Below are 20,559 nucleotides of genomic sequence, written 5' to 3'. Positions count from 1 at the left end.
GTTGGTTCTTAGATGAAACCCACCAAGAAAGTCTTTTTAAAATCCACATCATTGATGTCCTGCATACTGATGACCTTATTTGGGGATGTTTTTTTTTGGATTGTTTTTTTGATGCAAAAAAAAAATCTCCTGATATATTTATAGGTGCATTATGTGAATGCTTTCACATATTAGGATTGGAAAGATATTTAAGAGGCTTATTTTAGACTAAAGGTTCGCCTGATTAGCTTATCTAAAATGGTTCATTTGGCAGGTTTGGATTTGTGAAGAATCGGAGGATGGATTCAAACATGTATGTTCATCATGACATAATCCTTCCAGATTTTCCCCTCTGCACGGAATGATTAGATTGTGGACGTAAAGGTGATGATAAAGCTAACTGTTTCTTTTACTACCATGTTGGAATTTTGCTTCCCCAATTATGCAGGTTGAATAATTGTCTTTCTTTTGCATCGTGCTGATTTCTGTAGGCAATTTCATAGCTGTTGGCTCCATGGAGCCTGCTATTGAGATATGGGACCTTGATCTTGTATGTATTCTGTGTTACCGTTAGTAAAGCTGCCTTATATTAATTTTAGTTTGTTTGGAATAATGTTGCTAAGCTATTTACAAATCCTAATTTAATTTTGACAGGTTGATGAAGTTCAACCTTTTATGGTCCTAGGGGGTGTCTCGAGTAAGAAGAAAACAGGGGAAAAGGTTTGTTGTTCTTTCTCAGGAGTGAACTATATTGTAATACTATAATTGCAGGCTTCTAATCGCTTCAAACACTTATAGCTACGTAGAACGAAAGTTATATAACTTGTAGACTAAGGAGAGTAATATGTTGTCTAGTGCCCTCATGTTGTGCTTTTTGTCGTTCTCCTCTGGAAGTTCAAACTAGCTACTAGTGGTCGCTAATTGTACTCATTGTTGTGGTATTTATATAAACATTGTTCTTCAATTACTTTCAGATACTTGTGCAAATTTTCAAATCCCTCCCATATAAATTTTGTAACGTATTGGATTTTTATGTAAAAGTTCCATTAAAAAGGGTGAGAGACCCAAACCCTTTTTAAAAACCCTTCCCTAACCCTACTCTTCCTCGGCCCACGTTCCCGCACCCTCCAACCCCTCACGTCGCCGCGACTACCGCCCTTGCTTCCTGTCGTGGTTGCCATCGTCGTCATTGCACATCGTCGCTGTCGTCACGCGCCATCGTAGCCGCCGCACGTCATCGTGCTGCCAACGCTTCACAACAACAAGCGAAATTGCATCTTCAATTGAGGTGGAGTGTTCTTGCTTGACTCTTTCGATTTATCTTCGTGCATGGTTAAACACACACCTCGATCCTACGTCATTATTGGTCTCCTACGAATCTGTTTTCAAATCTACCATGAATCATCACAGTGATACTCAGAATAACATGGGGAAGTTTAAGAGATTTCTTTTATAAGAATACAAATCCTTAGGAGAAATTTTAAGAGGATAAATAACGAGAATAATTCTGTTGAAATAATTACGTATAATTGAATAGTACGAGTGAGAGTTTCAGCTCAATACTCGTAAGAAGTATGCAACTTCTTAGGTGGATTAATAAAGAAACGAGTGTCACCTTTATTTTATGGAACTTCGGTTGTAGAGATATGAGATTAGTTATGTTAGATGAGTAATTGAAATAACTTTATATAAATACAGAGCACGGCTCTGCGCTTTAAACTTTAACATTCGGGGTTTTCTTATGCGTTCATAGGCTTTGGCCAATTGAAATGATTTTTACCTCACGAAATGGATTGCAGGTCATTCATCCTATGTATGTGTTTACATATGTACATTCGCATGATGTATTTCGTATTAGGTGGATTGCAGGTTGTTCACTCCTTGTATATACAATACATCTCTTTTTGTTGGATCACGGGTTGTTCACCCTATCTATGTATATATATATAACAACCCAAATTTTCTCAATTAGAGTCCTAAAAGTAATTTAAAAATATTTAAAAATGCTATAGAAATATTCTAGGGATTTTTAGAAATTTTTAGAATATTTTTATGTAATTTTTAGAGGTCGTTTGATATTTTTACTAAACGAAGGAAGTTTCGACAAAAAAATATTCAAGTAAAGATTCAAACCGTGGACCATGCAACTTCTTAGGTGGATTAATAAAGAAATGAGTGCCACCTTTATTTTATGGAACTTCGGTTGTAGAGATATGAGATTAGTTATGTTAGATGAGTAATTGAAATAACTTTATATAAATACAGAGCATGGCTTTGCGCTTTAAACTTTAACATTCGGGGTTTTCTTACGCGTTCATAGGCTTTGGCCAATTGAAATGATTTTTACCACACGAAATGGATTGCAGGTCATTCATCCTATGTATGTGTTTACATATGTGCATTCGCATGATGTATTTCGTATTAGGTGGATTGCAGGTTGTTCACTCCTTGTATATACGATACATCTCTTTTTGTTGGATCTCGGGTTGTTCACCCTATCTATGTATGTATATGTAACAACTTAAATTTTCTCAATTAGAGTCTTAAAAGTAATTTTAAAATATTTAAAAATGCTATAGAAATATTCTAAGAATTTTTAGAGTATTTTTATGTAATTTTTAGAGATCGTTTGATATTTTTATTAAACGAAGAAAGTTTCGATAAAAAAAAATTCAAGTTAAGATAAAACTGAACCAGCTAATCATCTGTTCCGGAATTATTTTACGAATGAATATGGAGCAAAGTCTATTTAAGACTGTAGCTAATGAATAGGAAAAACGGGATGCAGCCGAGACTCGAACCGCAACCTGAGCCTTAAGCAAAACGCAGCAAACCAAATGTTCCATGGGAGTGTTGTTAATCAAATAGGGAACAAAATATATTTAAGTAGTTAACTGAGACATTAGAGTATTAAAAGGAGAACTTAGGTGTTATGTTCCCGTGACCTAAAATATTACCTCACCTTTCTCTCTCGCGGCGTCGGCACTTCTCGTCTCGGGCGAAAACGCAACAGGGTTAGGGCACCACTTCCGGCGCCGGCGAGGGTGTCTCTCCGTGAGGTCTTCATACCTTAGTGATCCACTCGTAAAGAAGGACCCGTGAGCACGAAGAAGAGCCGGAGAACTTGAGTTTTCTCCGAACCCTAGCAGCTCCCCTTCCCGGTTTTGAGTTCAAGGATAGGTAAGTCTCTACTCACCTGCAGTAGGATAGTTCCGGATTCCTTTTCCTTTTGTTTCCGAATTTTTCTGTGAAGATGGTTGGGTTAGGGTGTGCTGCCGTGAGTTTCCCGAATTGGATTTGGGGTTCCTTGTTTCTCTTGATTTTTTTTGAAGCATGCTGTGAAGTTGTTGCTTGTTTGTGAATAAGATTGTACTCGGTTTTCGTTTGGGATTTACTGATGCGAGATGAAGATTCATTGAGGTGCTTTTGGAAACGCCGGATTTCTGGATTTCACCGTTTGATCAATACATTATGCTGTTGAAGGAGCTCGATTTCCACTGGAATGTTCTTGATGTGAATATTGCAAGATTCAGTTGACTGTGAACAGGTTTTGATTCAATTTCTACCGTGTCCTTGATGTTGTGAGTGGTTTGCAAGAAACCTGTTCGTTAATATGCCTGGCTGAATTGCAGATTGGACCGAAAGTAGGTGTTCTAAGTCTTGATCACAAATGATTTTGTCTCTATGAATTTTTGTTGACTAATTTTCATATCTGGTAACGATGCTAGATAGTGTAAGCATAGAATAAGGAGGTTAGAGAATAATTGAGAATAGCTTTTCCTTGTGAATTCATTTGGATTTCCGAACAGCGCATGTTTCCATAAGGAATTAGTGTAGAGTTCTGATATAGCAATGGGTTGAGTATATTATCTTCTTGAGATAATACAATTCAGCTTCTTGAGATTATATAGCAATGGGTGATTATTGAGATATTATCTTCTTGGCTTAGAGCAATGGGTTGAGTATACAATTCAGCTGCTCTTTTATAGGACTCCATTTTATTATAATGATATAAAGTAGACATACCTAGTAATAAATCTTGATTCATATCAGTACTTTGGGATTGATTATATTGCAGAATCATGTTAAGATTATGGTATGCAGAATTTAGTAGTGTAGTGCAGAATTTGTGGTTGCCCAGCAAGCTTAATTCAGTTGTGTAGGAAACTTTTATACATGTAGTTTCATGAAGAACAGCTATGTTGTAGGTTCTTGGTAGCAAAACCTTTAATAGTTGCAAGGTTGTATAGATGCATGCATTTGATGTATTTCATTACGAATGGATTGTGGGGCGTTCACTCTCCTATACGATGCTTTCTCGATGGGTTGCGGGTCGCTCACTTGGATATTTTATTTACACAGGATGTGTTCGTATTAGGTGGAATGTAGGTCGTTCCCCTTCACTTATGCGACACAACCCTTAATGTGTACATTGTTTGTCATTCACACACTCAATAAATTAAATTGAGCTGTCAGATAAAATAAGACAATAATGTGTGAAATGTGGGAAAAAAAAGAGAAACTAAGGAGAACTGAGGAAATTAGATAAGAAGTGAATAAAAGATAAAGGAAATGAAAAGATAAATGGTAAAGGATGCTTTACCCTTTTAATAATATTTTTCATGCCATCTTTCTTATCTTCACTTTGCACTTTGTGCTCACTTTCCTTTTCCTTTGACACTAGATTCATAGACTTGAGGCAATTTTTGAGGTTTAGTAAATAAAGTTTGGACAATTGTTCAGAAATGCTTAGCGATAGTTATGGAGATGGTTTCAGCATAGTTTATCCAGTTTATTTTGCATTGCATTAGTTGGGCTTTTCATGCATTTTTTTATGTTTAGTACCTTCCTTTTCATTGTCTATATGAAGTCAGTTTGTGTCATGGTATTATAGAGTCTTGTGTTGGCATTTCGTTTATGTGATTTAATAAATTGTTGCATATTCATATTCGTACAGCCTTGTGTACCCTCTTTGGGTATTATTTCTGATTTTGATGCAGGTATGAATATTATCTGAGTGGAGAGGCTATCCCTCATATAGGGGGATGAAGTCTCAGGGTCGTGACAATATTTATTGGTATTAGAGCCTAGGTTTTGGCGATTTGTTTTAGGAGTTCATGATAACACATTGAGAGTCTTGGATGGTTGATAGAGTTGTCTCCAAACTTAGTCATGTGTCTCTAAGCAAAATAGAGGTTATACATTTGTTTTACTTGACTAAGTATAATTGTTGACTTACCTTTTAGTTCATCACAGACTATGGTGTGAGGACAAACTTCTACGGTATACAGTCAGGGCCTCAACTTACTCATGGTGTTGGAGAGCTTGAGGGCGACCACAACCTTCCATACCAGAGAACATTCCTAATCGGTATGCAGCTCAAGGTTTAGAACGCCTTGAGTAGCAGGACAAGTCGAGGACTAGCTCAACAGAGGACTCTAGAAATGAGTCCGGCACACCTATTGAAAGTATTTCAGTTGGCAAGGCTAGAATAGTGTAACTTGTAAAACCAGTGAAAGATCGATGCGTTCCTTTTCATGGTACTATTGATCTGTGGGAAGCTCATGGCTAGATAGGAGATTTAGAGGATACATTTGGCTATATAGCCTGTCGGGATATGGAGAATAAGGTTGTAAATGAACCAAACATTCGTGAACAAGTTTGATGTTTGGCTTGGTAAGAGTTTGTTTATGTTCGTTCAATATACACAAGATTAATTAAACAAACAAACTTGAATAACTCGTTAAATTAAACAAACAAGTTTGAATATATATGTGTTCAACTCGTTAACGTTCGTGAACAATATTCACGAACCATATTCATTAATAAAACTCTTTTCAATATGCTAATAAATAATAAAATAAAATAAAATAAAATAAACAAATAAGTTTAAATTATCAAGCTCTATAACCAATCAAACAATCAAAAGTTTCAAGCAATCAAATAAACTTGAATTGAGAGCTTAATAACATCTAAACGAGTCAAGCTCGAACCAAGCTCAAGCCAAGCTTGAATTGAGAGCTCGATAATATCTAAATGAATCAAGCTTAAGCCAAACTTCAAATAAACTCAAGCTCATAAAAAATAAACCAAACCAAGCTTGAACAATCATTTCAAAAGCTTGGTTCATTTTAAGCTCGACTCGGTTACCTTATCAAACAAGCTTGAACACCCCAAAACTTGGCTTGGCTCGACACGTTTACAACCTTAATGGAGAAGGTACAATTTGCCACCTATTTCTTCCGGGGATGAGTAGTGGATTGGTGGCATGTGCGGAAGCAAACGTTTAGGACTAGGTCCATATCCTGGAAGCAATTCAAGGAGGCATTTGAAAGTAAATATTATCCAGAAGCATTTAAAGATGTGAGATGTCAAGAATTTTTGAGTATTCGCCAAGAAGATAAAAATGTAATGGACTATTGTGCGGAATTTGACAAGTTGGCAGAATTTTGGTCATCATCAGTAGCTACTTATGCAGACCATCATAAACATTTCATTCAGGGACTTGCGCCTTATATCCGGATTAAAATGTCTAGATTGATTCACACGAGCTTTTAGGAGACCTTAGACAGAGCCATTTCTATTGAGGCGATACGACAAAGATTAAATAAGGAAAAGGAACAACACTAAAATAAATCCCAATCAGATCATTGAGGAAAAGAACGACAACGTGATAGATGAAACTCTCATAACAAGGAACAAGATGAAGGAAACATCATGGAGGGTTCCCCTCTATTTAAGAAGAAAGCAAAGAATAAGAACACATCATTTCAGGGATCCTCACGCTCGACTAACACCTACTAGAAGAGAAGATCAAATGATTCAGAAGTTGTAGGTTAGAGTTGATGTTATCTTTGTGGGCAGGATGGACATCGGACTTCGAGGTGTCAACTAGATCATGATATTTGTTTTTATTACAAACTGCCTAGGCGCCAAAGCAGAGATTGCATGTTATGAGCACATGAGTCCAGGAAACTCGGACACAACAAGGACAGGCATTCCAACAACCTCAGCCCCAATCACAGTCACAAAGGAGTCAACAAAGATATCAACCAACTTGGTCACAACCACATACTTCTCAACAACAATATCCATCCATAATCACAGATGTACCAATGACAGGCACAACCAATACCTCCATACCAATCTACCTAATATTTCTACTCTACTCAGCCGACTCAAGTTCCCACACAACCCCTTCTAACGTACGTGCCCGCTGGAGCCCCATCTCAGGAGCATGCTACTAGACGGGTTTATGCAATGACTAATGAGGATGCATGACGAGCTGATGGATCAATTATCAAAGGTATCATTTCTGTTTATGGCTTCTTAGCAGATCTATTGATTGATACTGGTAGTACACATTTTTTTATCTCTTTGAGTATGGCTGTAAATGAATCAAGCAGTGCATTCAGGTACAACTAGAAGGTACAGGGACCTTAAGAAAAATTTTTGGTGGCGAAATATAAAATGAGATATAGTCGAGTTTGTGGCACGTTGTTTAGTCTGTCAACAAATTAAAATAGAACATCAGAGACTTGCAAGACTTCGACAAAAGATCCGTATTCTCGAATAGAAATGAGAGCATATCACCATGGATTTTGTTGTTAGATTACCAAGGTCCAAAAAGGGTTATGATGCAATTGGGTAGTTGTGGACCAATTGACTAAATCAATACACTTCTAACCCATTTGTCGCACTGATGCATTGAGTTGCCTAGCTGAACTTTATTGCTGAGAAATTGTGAGATTCATGGAATTCCTTTGAGCATCATATCTGATCGAGACTCTCGTTTCACGTCTAAATTTTCGCAAAGCTTACAGAAGGCCTTGGTTACTAGTAATGCTTCAGTTATGCTTTCCACACCTAGACAGATGGTCAACCAGAGCAAACTATTCAAACCTTAGAGGATCTTTTACGAGCTTGTGTGCTTGATTTTAGAGGTAGTTGGGAGGACCACTTACACTTGGTGGAATTCGCCTATAGCAATAGTTTTCATTTAGTTATTCAGATGGCTCCTTTGGAAGTACTATATGGTCGAGCATGTAGATCATCCGTGTTGTGGGACAAAGTAGGCGAACGTCAATTACTTGGTCCACAATGCATTATGAGGAATGCATAGTTGGTGAAAAAAAGTTTTAACAATTGTTCAGAGATACTCACCGATAGTTATGGAGACAATTTCTACAGAGTCATCCAGTTTATTTTGTATTGCATTAGTTGGGCTGTTTATGCATTTTTTAATGTTTAATACCTTCCATTTCATTATCTACATGAAGTCAGTTTTCCAGTCAGGTCATGGTATTATAGAGTTCTGTGTTGGCATTTTGTCTATGCGATTTAATAAATTGTTACATATTCATACTCGTATAGCCTGGTGTACCCTCTTCGGGTATTATTTCTGATTTTGATGCAAGTATGAATATTATCTGAGCGGGGACTCTATCCCTCATATATGGATGAAGTCTCCGGGTTGTGACACTTAATCTGATTTGCTATCATATGAAAATAGGGGAAATGAAATTCAGTTCTATATCTAACTTTTGATATCATTAATCTTATGTATTATTAATTATGACGTTTTTGTATACTAAACATTGTGAATGAATAGCTTTACTTAATGGCTCTGTTAAGACTTAAACCTCTAGTAATTTCTTAGGCTTAAGCTATTTAAATATGATGCAGGAGCTTTAAGTAAGATATGCTGATTATATTTTGGATGAATTAGAGTTCTAGGCATGTGAACTCTACACATTTCCTAGATGAATACATAAATACAGCCATTATCCTTCTATCTAAAAAAGTGCTAAGTATTTGGTTACTATCTACAGAGAGATTCTTGATTTCTCCATACCTCGTACGGTATTTTGGCTTCTTCTTCTCTCCTATTGCTACACCAGGTCACAAATCCGCTAATCTCCACCTCCGATGACAGGTAGTACTTATCTCTTCCTCTATCCTCCAATCGTCATACAGAAGCGTCGACCTCGCCCCTTTCTCTCAATCCTTAATATGTTTGTGTTCAAATCCTTTGTCGCATCATTCTACCTATAATAGGTTGATTGCAGTATTCCCTATATTGTTTAAGTTTAGTTCATTCAATCTGGTGGTTTGCTAGTTATGTGTTATGTATCAGAACAATGAGTAGGTCATAAATTGATAAAATATATGGTTTGAACGAGATAATTAGTTGGGGTAGACTCTTTCCGCCATTTTATTATAGAATTATGGTCTCCTTAATTGATTAGGCATCTTAGTTCATGAAAGCCGATCTTTGTGTTTGACCAATTAGAGTTTTCAACAGCTAAATTAAGTAGTTGGATCAAACTAGTGAGTGGAAAAAAGGTAAATCATGGTTGTTGATCTTGCTCCAAGAGTTAAGGTTGACTCGCCGGTGTACTGGTAAGGGAATTGGTGCGATTGCAAGGAGGCATTGAAAAAATGAAAGCGGAGAAGAAGAAGACACAAGGACACCAATATTGGGGCTCTTATTATCTTCTCATTACTATCCTTTTATACAGTTCCTTTTTCCAAACCTCTTTCTTTCCTCCTCATTTATGGAGGTTACATTTATTATAAGGGAGTTATTGAATCAATTATTAACTCGTTAATTACAAGAGATTCTTTAATGAAGTCACAATTAATACGCAGAATGTTCAGTTTGCTTCTTCTGTCTGTTCACCTTTATCATGTGTTTATGAGTCAAACTACATTTAGTTCATCCGTTTTTATTATATATTTTATTTTTAAAATTCAATACTTAACATAAGAAGTCGCGGTATTTTCTTGTAAAAGTTGTACCAATAGATACGAACAATAGTGAATCAGCCAATCAACATAGTTGTGGGGTATAGTATTAATTTTTAAAAAAAAACTCAAAGGGGCGGTCCATGCCCTGACTTGGGTATGCCCATAGGTGAATTTATTCCTTAAGCAAATGAATTTGAGGGGGTTTGAACGGCCGTATGAGTTAAATTATCTAATCATTTTAATATGATACCATCTTATTTAATTTAGGGGCAAAATTAAATAAAAGCAATTTATATTTTATGAATCTTGAGGAAAGATTATTATGAAATATATCATAAAGTTGTGAGCTAATCTTATATTTGAATGCATGATCTAACAAACTTTAAAATTTTGTAAGTTTTAGGTAGAACGTGTTCCACGCATTCACCTCCTCTCCTTCTTGGCCAAGGACCTTCCTCTCCTCACTGTGGCTATCTCCTCTCTACCACCCTTCTAGACAATCTCTACTTCACGACCTACTTAGGTTCAAAGGCCTGAGGTCGCTGCTTAACTGATCTCATTGCCCTTGCTCATCTATCTTGGCGATAAAATGATATCTGCAATTAGTTGGGTACCAAAGGGAGCTTCTAAGGTCTCCCCGGTGGAGGTTGAACCACCCTCCATAGAAGAAATTGAGGAGATTTTGAGCACAGGAGCATTGGAAAAAGGGTAATCTCTTTTAGAACTTGACTTTTTATTTCTTTTATAAACTTCTACATAATTGCCATAATCCAGTAGTAATGATGATTGTGCAGTGGAGACAGTGATGTCGAGGAAGGAGAGGATATGGATGTCGATGCTTCCATAGAAGAAGATGAGGTAGTGCATGCATTGGCTGCAGCTAAAGCTTTGTCTAACAAAGCGGATAAGAGTTCTAGTTGTTTCCCTGATATAGCTGATAGCCTTCGAGAACTTGACATGGATCACTATGATGATGAGGATGATGGTACCAAATTCTCTTCAATAATCTTAGCAAAGTTAAGAATTGTATTTTGTTTCCACTTATACATTTTAATATGCCAGGAATTGAGCTATTTAGTACTGGTCTAGGCAACAGTTACTATCCGAGTAATGATATGGACCCTTATCTGAAGAACAAGGATGTGAGTCAAACAATTTTAATTTGAAAACTATGTTTCTTTGTTTTACTCTAAAGGAGAATTCAAATAATAGTTTCACTTAATATATTGACTAGGATGATGACGATGACGAAGACGACGATGAGATAGAAGATATGACCATAGAACCAACTGATGCAGTTATAGTCTGTGCAAGAAATGAAGATGAAGTCAGTCATCTTGAGGCAAGTTTTGCACAATACAGGCCTTTTTTCATTATTTGTCTGTTTGCTTGTTTTTAATATTGTTTCTAAATTCTTGCTGTGTTTGTTTCCCTCTTAGCCGCTATGATACTTGATTAAGAAATAAATAATTAAGATGAATGGCATTAATATTTGTGAGTGAAGGTATGAGCTATATCTCATGCCTGAATTGCTATTACCCTTGCTGTCTTGGTAGTGATAGTGCGCAGGTTATTTGGTAGCTGGATCTTTTCATAAGATGGGTATATGGTTGGTTCATAGATGAAACCCACCAAGAAAGTCTTTTTAAAATCCACATCATTGATGTCATACATATTGATGGCCTTATTTGGGGATTTTTTTTTGCATTGTTTTTTTAAGGCAAAAAAAAAAAATCTCCTGATATTTATAGGTGCATTATGTGAATGCTTTCACATATTAGGATTACTTCATAACAACAGAAAGTGAGTTTGCATTAAGATTGGAAAGATATTTAAGATGCTTATTTTAGGCTGAAGGTTCGTCTGATTAGCTTATCTAAAATGGTTCATTTGGCAGGTTTGGATTTTTGAAGAATCGGAGGATGGAGATTCAAACATGTATGTTCATCATGACATAATCCTTGCAGATTTTCCCCTCTGCACGGCATGGTTAGATTGTGGCCGTAAAGGTGATGAGAAAGGTAACTGTTTCCTTTACTACTATGTTGGAATTTTGCTTTCCCAATTATGCATGTTGAAAATTTGTCTTTCTTTTGCATCGTACTGATTCCTGTAGGCAATTTCATAGCTGTTGGCTCCATGGAGCCTGCTATTGAGATATGGGACCTTGATCTTGTATGTATTCTGTGTTACCATTAGTAGCTTCCTTGTATTAATTTTAGCTTGTTTGGAATAATGTTTGTAAGCTATTTACACATCCTAATTTAATTTTGACAGGTTGATGAAGTTCAACCTTTTATGGTCCTAGGGGGTGTCTCGAGAAAGAAGAAAACAGGGAAAAAGGTTTGTTGTTCTTTCTCAGGGGTGAACTAGATTGTAATACTATAATTGCAGACTTCTAATTGCTTCAAACACTTATAGCTACGTAGAACGAAAGTTATATAACTTGTAGACTAAGGAGAGTAATATGTTGTCTAGTGCCCTCATGTAGTGCTTTTTGTTCTTTTCCTCTGGAGGTTCAAACTAGCAACCAGTGGTCCCTAATTGTGCTCATTGTTGTGGTATCTATATAAACATTGTTCTTCAATTACTTTAAGATACCTGTGCAAATTTTCAGCTTATGTGTCTCAATATTCTCTCATGTAGATTGTCTGCTAATGTTTCACATCCATTCTATAAAATGATATTTGTAGTGGCATCTTATTTTGTTGTTTATTTCCTTGATTGTAATGTGTAGACCTCCGTCAAATACAAAAAAAATAGTCATAGGGACTCTGTACTTGGGCTTGCATGGAATAAGGAAGTGAGGTGAGCTTTGGTCCCTCAAAATGTTATTTGATTGTGTTGTACAAGCTTGTGGGTCTTACAAGAAGATTTGTGCATTGAATCTCAGGAATGTTCTAGCTAGTGCAAGTGCAGACAAAACTGTGAAGATATGGGATGTAGTTACTGGCAAATGTGCTGTAACTGTTGAGCATCATAAAGACAAGGTAACTAAGTTTACATTATGAAAGAATAAAATAATAATTTTAATATGGTTTCAAATCCCTCCCAGATAGCTGTGATGCAAAAAAAAAAAAAAAAACAATTAGTTTCTTATATGCACATTGCCCTTAAATTTATTGCATTTAATCAATTCTCTTGTGGAATAATCACTGTTAGATACGAGTGTAAAACTATTGCATCTATTTATTTTTGTTGTTGTTTTTGCTTGCCATTGTGGTGAAGTATTTGGTGCTGTATGATTTCATGCTTTGTTTTGCATCATAACTTAAAATTAAGATTGTTAAGATTTTCAGCAAAATAAACTAATAGCTACACTGTTGCTGTAGGTCCAAGCAGTTGCATGGAGTCGACATTCTCCTGAAATACTTATCAGTGGTTCTTTTGATCCATCAGTTGCTGTGGTAATGGATAAGAAATCTCTCATAAGATCATATGTCTTTCTTTCCCCTTAATGTTGCCTATGGTACATAAGTTTGCATGAATCATCAACTAAAAGAGGCTAAGTGATAAGCTATTAGAAGGATGGGTCAACTAATGAATATTGTATTATTCACAAAATGGAATAGCTTATCTATTATACATACATCCTGCAAATAAAGCCTGAAATAGTATTGCCATCAGATTTTTCTCACTTTTTCCTCTTGTTTAAACTTCCCCTTGAATGATTTGGATCTCGTCCCCTCGGGACAGTCTAGTGGTTAGCGCATGAGGTGCTGCCTCCATAATGTCTAGGGTTCTAATCTCAGCATAGCCAAGGTTAATGCCTCCCTCATGCGTCAGTCATTATTCCAAAGGCTAGCAGCCACCTGCGATTTACCTACTCCGTGTTGGCCCTGGGAAGAGTTGGCAGGGGCGCTGGGGGCGAGCGTAATTGCCTTTTGCCACCTTGAATGATTTGGATCTCTTGGCTGTAGAAAAGAGTTTTTGCTGCTTGATAGTTCTGCTTATATTCTTTTATAACTATTTGAAACAGAAAGTACATAATAATCAAAAGACTCAACAGAAATTTCTTAGGGAAGTTGAAGGTCAAGGCACAATTGACTTCTGGGACTATACATATTGTGCATGCTTTATTTGATTTGCTATCATACGAAAATAGGGGAAATGAAATTCAGCTCTATATCTAACTTTTGATGTCATTAATCTTATGTATTATTAATTATGACGTTTTTGTATACCAAACATTGTGAATGAATAGCTTTAATTAATGGCTCTGTTAAGACTTAAGCCTCTAGTAATTTCTTAGGTTTAAGCTATTTAAATATGATGCAGGAGCTTTAATTAAGATATGCTGATTATATTTTGGATGAATTAGAGTTCTAGGCATGTGAACTCTACACATTTCCTGGATGAATACATAAATACAGCCATTATCCTTCTGTCTTAAAAACAGCAGCGGTAAGTATTTGGTTACTGGATCAGATGATTGTGGGGCTTAATTCTTCTTCTTGAATTTCTAACGCCAGACAGTTCAGCCTTTTAGCTTTTTTTTCATAAAAGTTTCATGGCTTACTGACTGCTGTTCTTTAATAATCAAAGACATGCTAAATTAGAATGGGCATTATCACAATATTACTGATCAGTTTGGGGTTGAATACTCGGTGTCTTGAAGCCTCTCCAATGGACTTTTTCTCCTCACTTCGTCGTGATTTTCTACGTGGCATTGTGATTTTGAGTTTCTTTTTGTAAACTGCAGAATATTTTTAGTTAAAAGGAATTTCTCTCTTGGTGTACTATAACTTGATGAATAATGTTTATTCCCTATGAATTGCAGATGGATATGAGATCAAGTTCTCAAGTCTGCAACGAATGGTCTGTCACATCTGATGTTGAAAGTTTAGCATGGAACCCACACTCAGAGAACACATTTGTGGTGAGTTTATAATATATTACTGGTGATTGTTGACTATTGAAACATTGGAAGTTGAAGGGTTGGTGGTTTTCCTTTCAAGCCATTTCCATTGTGATTTCATTGTCAGTAGTTATCTATAACTAGTCTTGAACTGCCTGCTTGAGCCGGTGGGACAGATGATGGAATATTTAATCAAAATTTTGAGGGATGATTTAAGCAATGCTGTTTTAGTCCTAGATTCTAAGAGTTGTGACCTGTCTGATGTGTTTCAGGCGAGTCTTAATGATGGTACTGTTCAAGGTTTCGACATCCGGGCTTTGTCAGACTCCAGCTCCAGCGCCAGCTCTAGTTCCAAACCAACTTTCACACTTAAGGCTCATGATAAAACTGTTACTTCAATCTGCTTCAACCCTGCAGCTCCAAATGTATGCGTCTAGTTTCAACTCTGCTTATAAAAGAGTTTTAAGTTAATTGACTGACCTGTTGAAATATCATGGTGCAGTTCCTCGCTACAGGTTCAACAGATAAAACGGTATGGGATGGTTTTCTTTCCCTTCTCATCTGCAATATGAAAGTATCTGCTGACGACTAATTCATCGAAACAGGTGAAATTGTGGGACGTGTCAAACAATCAACCATCATGCATTGTATCTCAGAAATTCAAGGCGGTTAGTTTTCTCAAACAGTTTAATGCTTGAGAATTATGGATTATAAGAAAGCTCCGCTCCTTTATCAGAAATGGAAAATTTTGATTCATTTTACCTTCTGTTCTAGTATAATTATCCAATCTAAGTCTCGTCTGTTAAATAGGAGAAAATTCACTTTAACTCTCAGAATTTAGTAAATTATGTTTTTTTAATAGCGAAGCTTCTATTACTAGCTTTTACTGGTACTTCATAACCTAATACCGAAAATTATCTGTTTCAGGGTGCAATATTCTCTATAGCCTTTTCAGATGATTGCCCTTTCTTGTTAGCTATTGGAGGTTCTAAAGGGAAATTGGAAGTAAGTAAACAACACTTTGAAAGAAGTAATTACTCTATTACTTGAAGCCTCTGTTTCCTTGAACTAATAAGATCATCTTTCAATTGTTTCCTTTGAAATATGGAATTTAAACATTTATCCGTATTAACTTATATGTCCAAGATTGGGTAGAAAGTGAATTTTCTATCCTCTTCATTTACATCCGTCATTCCTTTTCTTCGTTTTAACCCATCCATTTTTTTTAGTTTTCTCCCCAAAGAAACAAAACCAAATAGTTCGTTTTCTCTCGTTCGCAGGTGTGGGACACCCTAACTGAACCAAAAATTGCCAATAGATATGGCAAGAGAGGTGATGGAAGTAATCCAGCACCATCATCAGATTGAGCTTTGACGTGTTCATTTTTGAGCTTTAAAATGTGAGGATGTTTTGAGTAGACTTTTTTTTGCCCCCCTTTTCCTTACTATTTTAAATCTGTCACCTTAACAATTAAGAAGATCCAAATTTTATTTTAAATTTTTGTCGAATCGAAATGTATAGGATGGAAAGCACTTTTTAGTTAATTGACAAATTTCTGAGTTTTTTTTAAAATTACTATCTACTTCATATATATCTACAGCCTCCGCATCGATTGGCATCTCCATCCCTGAAATTAAGGGTATAAAAAACTAAAAATTTTAATATATTGCATCTACTGAATCTTGTTAAAGTATATCAAATTATATCAAAAATATGTAATATCAAAATTTTTAATATAGTATTATATTATATTGAAAAGTTTTGATATGATATTGGTATATAATTATAAACTTTTAATGTAATATAATTTGGATGATAAAAAGTAATCTGAATTATAAAATCAACACCATAAATTTAATATTTAATTAAAATTTAAATATTAAATATATTCTTAGTTTATTTTTTACATCGATTGTTGTCGTCGTCGAATATTGTCGACCATCGTTGGTCTTCGGTTGTCGTCGACCTTCGTTGGCCACAGGTCGCTCGATTGTCGTTGATCGCTTTCTCTGGTCATCAGTCGTAGTTGCTAGTCCTTGTCGGCAGTTAGCGTCAACTGGCGACGCCACCACCTTAGGGCACACGTTGTCGTCGGTTGTCTCCGTCAGCCGCAATCATTGTCACTGGTCGCCTCCGCCATCGGCCGCCACCAGCGAAGAGGTTGCAAGGTCTTTTTGTCTGCTCGCTGCGATGGGCACACAGGAAAGGGCGGAAATATTTCTGCCCGGACAAAAGGTATACTTAGGTCTAGTCAGTCGGTTATTCGTCTCCTTCGACTAGACTTGGAAGGGAGACTAATGATACAGGGTATTAGAAGTGAGCCCCCGGGATGACGTGGGAAGTAAAGTCAAGATGAAGTGGGGGTTTAAGTCAAGATAAGGTGTCGGTTCAAGTCAAGATGAGATGACGGTTAAGGGGTCATTCTCAAGGCCTGCCCTCTGCTCGATGTTTATATGCAAAGACTTAGAGTTGACCGGATCAAGAGTCGGTCGTATTTAAGAGGCGGGCACCGGATGTCTCTGTGCATCCAACCGCTTGCTGTTAACCAGGGCAAAGTAGGGACAAGTAGGTCTGAAAGAACGGTCGGGAACAGGCCCGGTTGGTCTTTTAGGGACTTATTTCCTCATCTTCCAGAGGTAAACATCCCTTTATACGGTGGAATGGCCATAAAATCGCCGAGACCTTAAGGACTTGTTTCTATGGATTTCTCTTAGATCTCCAGAGTCATAGTATATATCTGAGCGGCCCTAAAAATATGACGGGATTCCACTCAGATCTTTAGAATCACAGTACTAGGCCACTGAAAGCTCCCGCATTGCGACCTATATATTAGGGTAGTGCCAAGTGCTAGCCGGCTTTATAAAACTTAAGGTTCTATTCATTGTTCGCCATAACCTGCACCCGAGCGGATCAACTCCCGCCTGGGATATATCCAAGGAACAACGTTGTCAGAGTCAAAGAATATTCCCTTATTCCTTTCTTCGATTAACACAGTACGACAACATATTCCTTCAAACACTTTTTTAATGGCGTCAGTTACAAAAAGGATGCCCACGTATAACAGAAGATTCCTGGGATTAGAGCTATAAGTCTTCCAGGTACACACACTTCGTTGCTCGACAACTTCTGACACCTGATATTTTCTGTCATCTCATGATTGCAGAGGTTATAGAGGTAATATATAAACAGGAAGTCTTTTCCGATGACAAGGTACACATGCACATACACTTGCATACCTACACTCTGCTATGTTTTTCTACCTTTGGCCTGAACAATTCATTAACTTGAGCGTTGGAGGATCTTCACCAAGGATCTCCTCCTTGATTTTTTACGCTGACATTCTTTTAACTAGTTTGAGTGTGTGCAAGAAGCTTAGTGCGCCAACAAGGAGTCTTTGATTCAATACATGAGTCTTCATTTAGTCAACACCGTAATTACCTATTCAGCGCTTCATCCTCGATTTTCAGACATTATCAATATTGATGCACATCTAGACAAGAATTACCTGCAAACTTCCAGTGAGAAGCACTGGCTTCAACGAGTCGTACATTCCAAAGTAAAGACCACGGCACACTATAATCCCGACTCATGAAATGTTAAATCCTCTGTACACTCCAACAATGCCATCGGATTGCAAGGTCTTCCGGTAAACATCGATAAGACCATTGAATTGTCGCTCTCCACCTTTCTTGGCTGCCTTGGCATCATTCGCAAGGCGCGTTCCAGCATAGTCCAAAGAGTACACAAACAAGAATGAACAAGCACCTGCAGCACCACCTGAGCCAAGATTGCTCGCAAACCACTTCCAGTATCCATCTCTGTCTTAAAGTTAAACATCCGCTTGAAGTAATCCTTGAATGCAAAGTTCAATGCCTGGAGACAAGAGACAAAATAAATCTAGTATGAAGCAGGATTATACAAGCTACATCTCTGAGAATGAGATGGCACATCTTGCGAAATTCTGGACCTGAGATGGAGTGTATTGAAGTTGGGTGATTAATCTGACCCGCAATGTTGTAATCAAACGACCTGTACATCAGCCACAATCGAAATCTTTCACGCTTTCCAAACATAAACCAATGATTCAGTAGCATAAATTAATTATGCCAACAATATCCATCTGTAGCAGAACAGAGGTGATAAAAAAAATGTGCATAACAAGCCTCTAAACTCTGTTTTCTTTCCGATCTAATTCAGTCAAATATATTAGAAAAGGCAAGCAACCAAGTTGATGAACACCCTACAATGTATCACCCTAAATATAGATCAAATATGAAGTAACACTGACAAATCATAAAATAACAGAACTAATTACTCAATAATTTTAGATCATCATCAATGTTTCTAAACAGTTGGAAATGTCAACCAGAACTGTAAAATATCATATAACATCAATGCATAATCTGAGATGTATTATATATCAAATATTTTATGCTACCATGTTGTGCGCCCTCACTGCTCAATGGACTATGTTCGGCCTTCATATTCCAACAATAAAAGGAATGAGAAAATTAACTTCAAGCATTGTAAAATTAGTGGTATTGAATTCTAGTTCACACTGTTTTATTATTATTATTTTTTTTCAAAAAGGTGATAGTTTCTGAATGTCACACGGAATCATAGATTATCATTTTAATCGTTCAAATTCATTCTAGCATGAAACCAGAATCCAAAGACCATGTTCACAATATGTCAAGGTAAAAGCATATTTAGGTTGGGTAATTTGATTATGCACCACAAGCTACAATAACAAAAAAAAATGATACATTAAAATAAACATATGAAGTTTTCAAAAAACTGATCTTCTTTTCATGAAGTAGACAGTTGATTGAAGCAAGAAAATTTTGCTCGTTGTTGAATGTAAGATAATATGATGTTGACAAGATAAAATTTGAAAACAAAAATGACAAATTGAACACGAAACCCATAAATATTCATTTGGCAACTTTGCTAATTTAAAGGTCAGAGATTAAAACAAATGCAGATGGGAAATTTTAATGATAGCTACATCATTTCCATAATAAAAAAATTAAGGTGGTATTAAAAATCACAATGAGAATTATAGTATTATAGAATAAGAATGAATATGAATATGGATATTACTTTTAAAAATAATATTTGGTTAGTTGAATATTCTCTATTGGAATAAATCAAAATTTTCTTTTTTTACTAGAAAAAATTAAGAGAAAAAAATTAGATGTGAGAAAAAGTTGAATGTGAAAGAAAAATATAATGAGAGAAAATGATGAGAGAGAAAATATGATGGAAAAAAATGAAAAGAGAGAAAGTGTGATGAGAGAAAATGAGGAAAGAGAGTGTAATAGAAGAGAGTATATGACAAAAGGTGAGTCGCTTGCCCCCAGTGCCCCCGCCAATCAGTCCCTAGGCTAATATGGAGGAAGTAAATCACGAGTGGCTACTAGCCATTAGTGTAAGTAGCCAAGGCATAGGAAAGGACATGCTCGAACACATCGAGTTTCAACCCCAAGACCTTATGTGACAACACCCCATGCCTTAACCACCGCACTGCTCCGAGAGGACTAAAAATGATAAACTTAGTTAGCCTCATTGACTATATCTAGGGGTGACCGGCCCGGTCCCACGAAAATTTTTCACAGGACACCAGGGTAAATTGGGAAACGCGTGCGGCGACCAGTCCAGGAGCCCAGTATCCTTTGATTGCACTCTCTATTTAGAGAAAATATTTCTGCAAATACGCCATAGTTGGGGATCAAACCACGGGTTCTTGGGTGACAATCTAGATACGGTGACACTATAGCCCTAGGGACATGATAGAAGAGAGCATGATGAGAGAGGATGATGAGAGAGAAAGTGTGATGGGAGAGAATGAAGAGAGAAAAAGTGTGATGAGAGAAAATAAGGAGAGGGAGTATGTGATGGGAGAGATTGAGGAGAGAGAAAGTATGATTGAGAGAAAAAGTGTGATGAGAAAAAAATGAGAAAAGAGAGTG

The 20,559-nt window shown here is 36.7% G+C and overlaps 1 protein-coding gene and 1 long non-coding RNA gene across 8 annotated transcripts; both read left to right on the top strand.

Moving 5' to 3' along the window:
- Positions 1-468: 468 nt before the first annotated feature.
- LOC121999943 lies at positions 469-693 on the top strand. The gene is made up of 2 exons (XR_006116850.1): positions 469-529; positions 634-693. It is a non-coding gene; the product is annotated as an uncharacterized LOC121999943 (long non-coding RNA).
- Positions 694-2,908: 2,215 nt separating this feature from the next.
- On the top strand, positions 2,909-16,095 carry LOC122001056 (uncharacterized WD repeat-containing protein C17D11.16-like). 7 transcript variants are annotated; one of them, XM_042555622.1, is made up of 18 exons: positions 2,909-3,159; positions 3,513-3,623; positions 10,133-10,437; positions 10,524-10,714; positions 10,792-10,871; positions 10,964-11,071; positions 11,627-11,750; positions 11,846-11,904; positions 12,007-12,072; positions 12,467-12,537; positions 12,623-12,719; positions 13,062-13,136; positions 14,510-14,608; positions 14,860-15,012; positions 15,090-15,119; positions 15,193-15,255; positions 15,515-15,592; positions 15,868-16,095. In XM_042555622.1, exons 3-18 carry the CDS (start codon positions 10,319-10,321, stop codon positions 15,952-15,954), a joined length of 1,500 nt encoding a protein of 499 aa, XP_042411556.1. In that variant the 5' UTR covers positions 2,909-3,159; positions 3,513-3,623; positions 10,133-10,318; the 3' UTR covers positions 15,955-16,095. The 7 variants fall into 7 exon arrangements, with proteins under 7 accessions (XP_042411556.1, XP_042411552.1, XP_042411553.1 ...); XM_042555618.1 differs by having other exon boundaries at positions 10,127-10,437; XM_042555619.1 differs by lacking the exon at positions 3,513-3,623.
- The last annotated feature ends 4,464 nt before the right edge of the window (positions 16,096-20,559 follow it).

This window comes from Zingiber officinale, chromosome 7A, assembly GCF_018446385.1.
Source record: "Zingiber officinale cultivar Zhangliang chromosome 7A, Zo_v1.1, whole genome shotgun sequence".
NCBI lineage: Eukaryota > Viridiplantae > Streptophyta > Magnoliopsida > Zingiberales > Zingiberaceae > Zingiber > Zingiber officinale.
The sequence above is the reverse complement of the archived record's forward strand: the minus strand, read 5'-3'. Positions and strand labels throughout refer to the sequence as shown.

Excerpts from the sequence above, each read along its gene's own strand:
- LOC122001056 (XM_042555619.1), top strand. The coding sequence starts at position 10,319 with ATGATATCTGCAATTAGTTGGGTACCAAAGGGAGCTTCTAAGGTCTCC. Across the intron at positions 10,438-10,523 it reads ACAGGAGCATTGGAAAAAGG|TGGAGACAGTGATGTCGAGG; the intron begins GTAATCTCTTTT and ends ATGATTGTGCAG. Across the intron at positions 15,593-15,867 it reads GTTCTAAAGGGAAATTGGAA|GTGTGGGACACCCTAACTGA; the intron begins GTAAGTAAACAA and ends TCTCGTTCGCAG.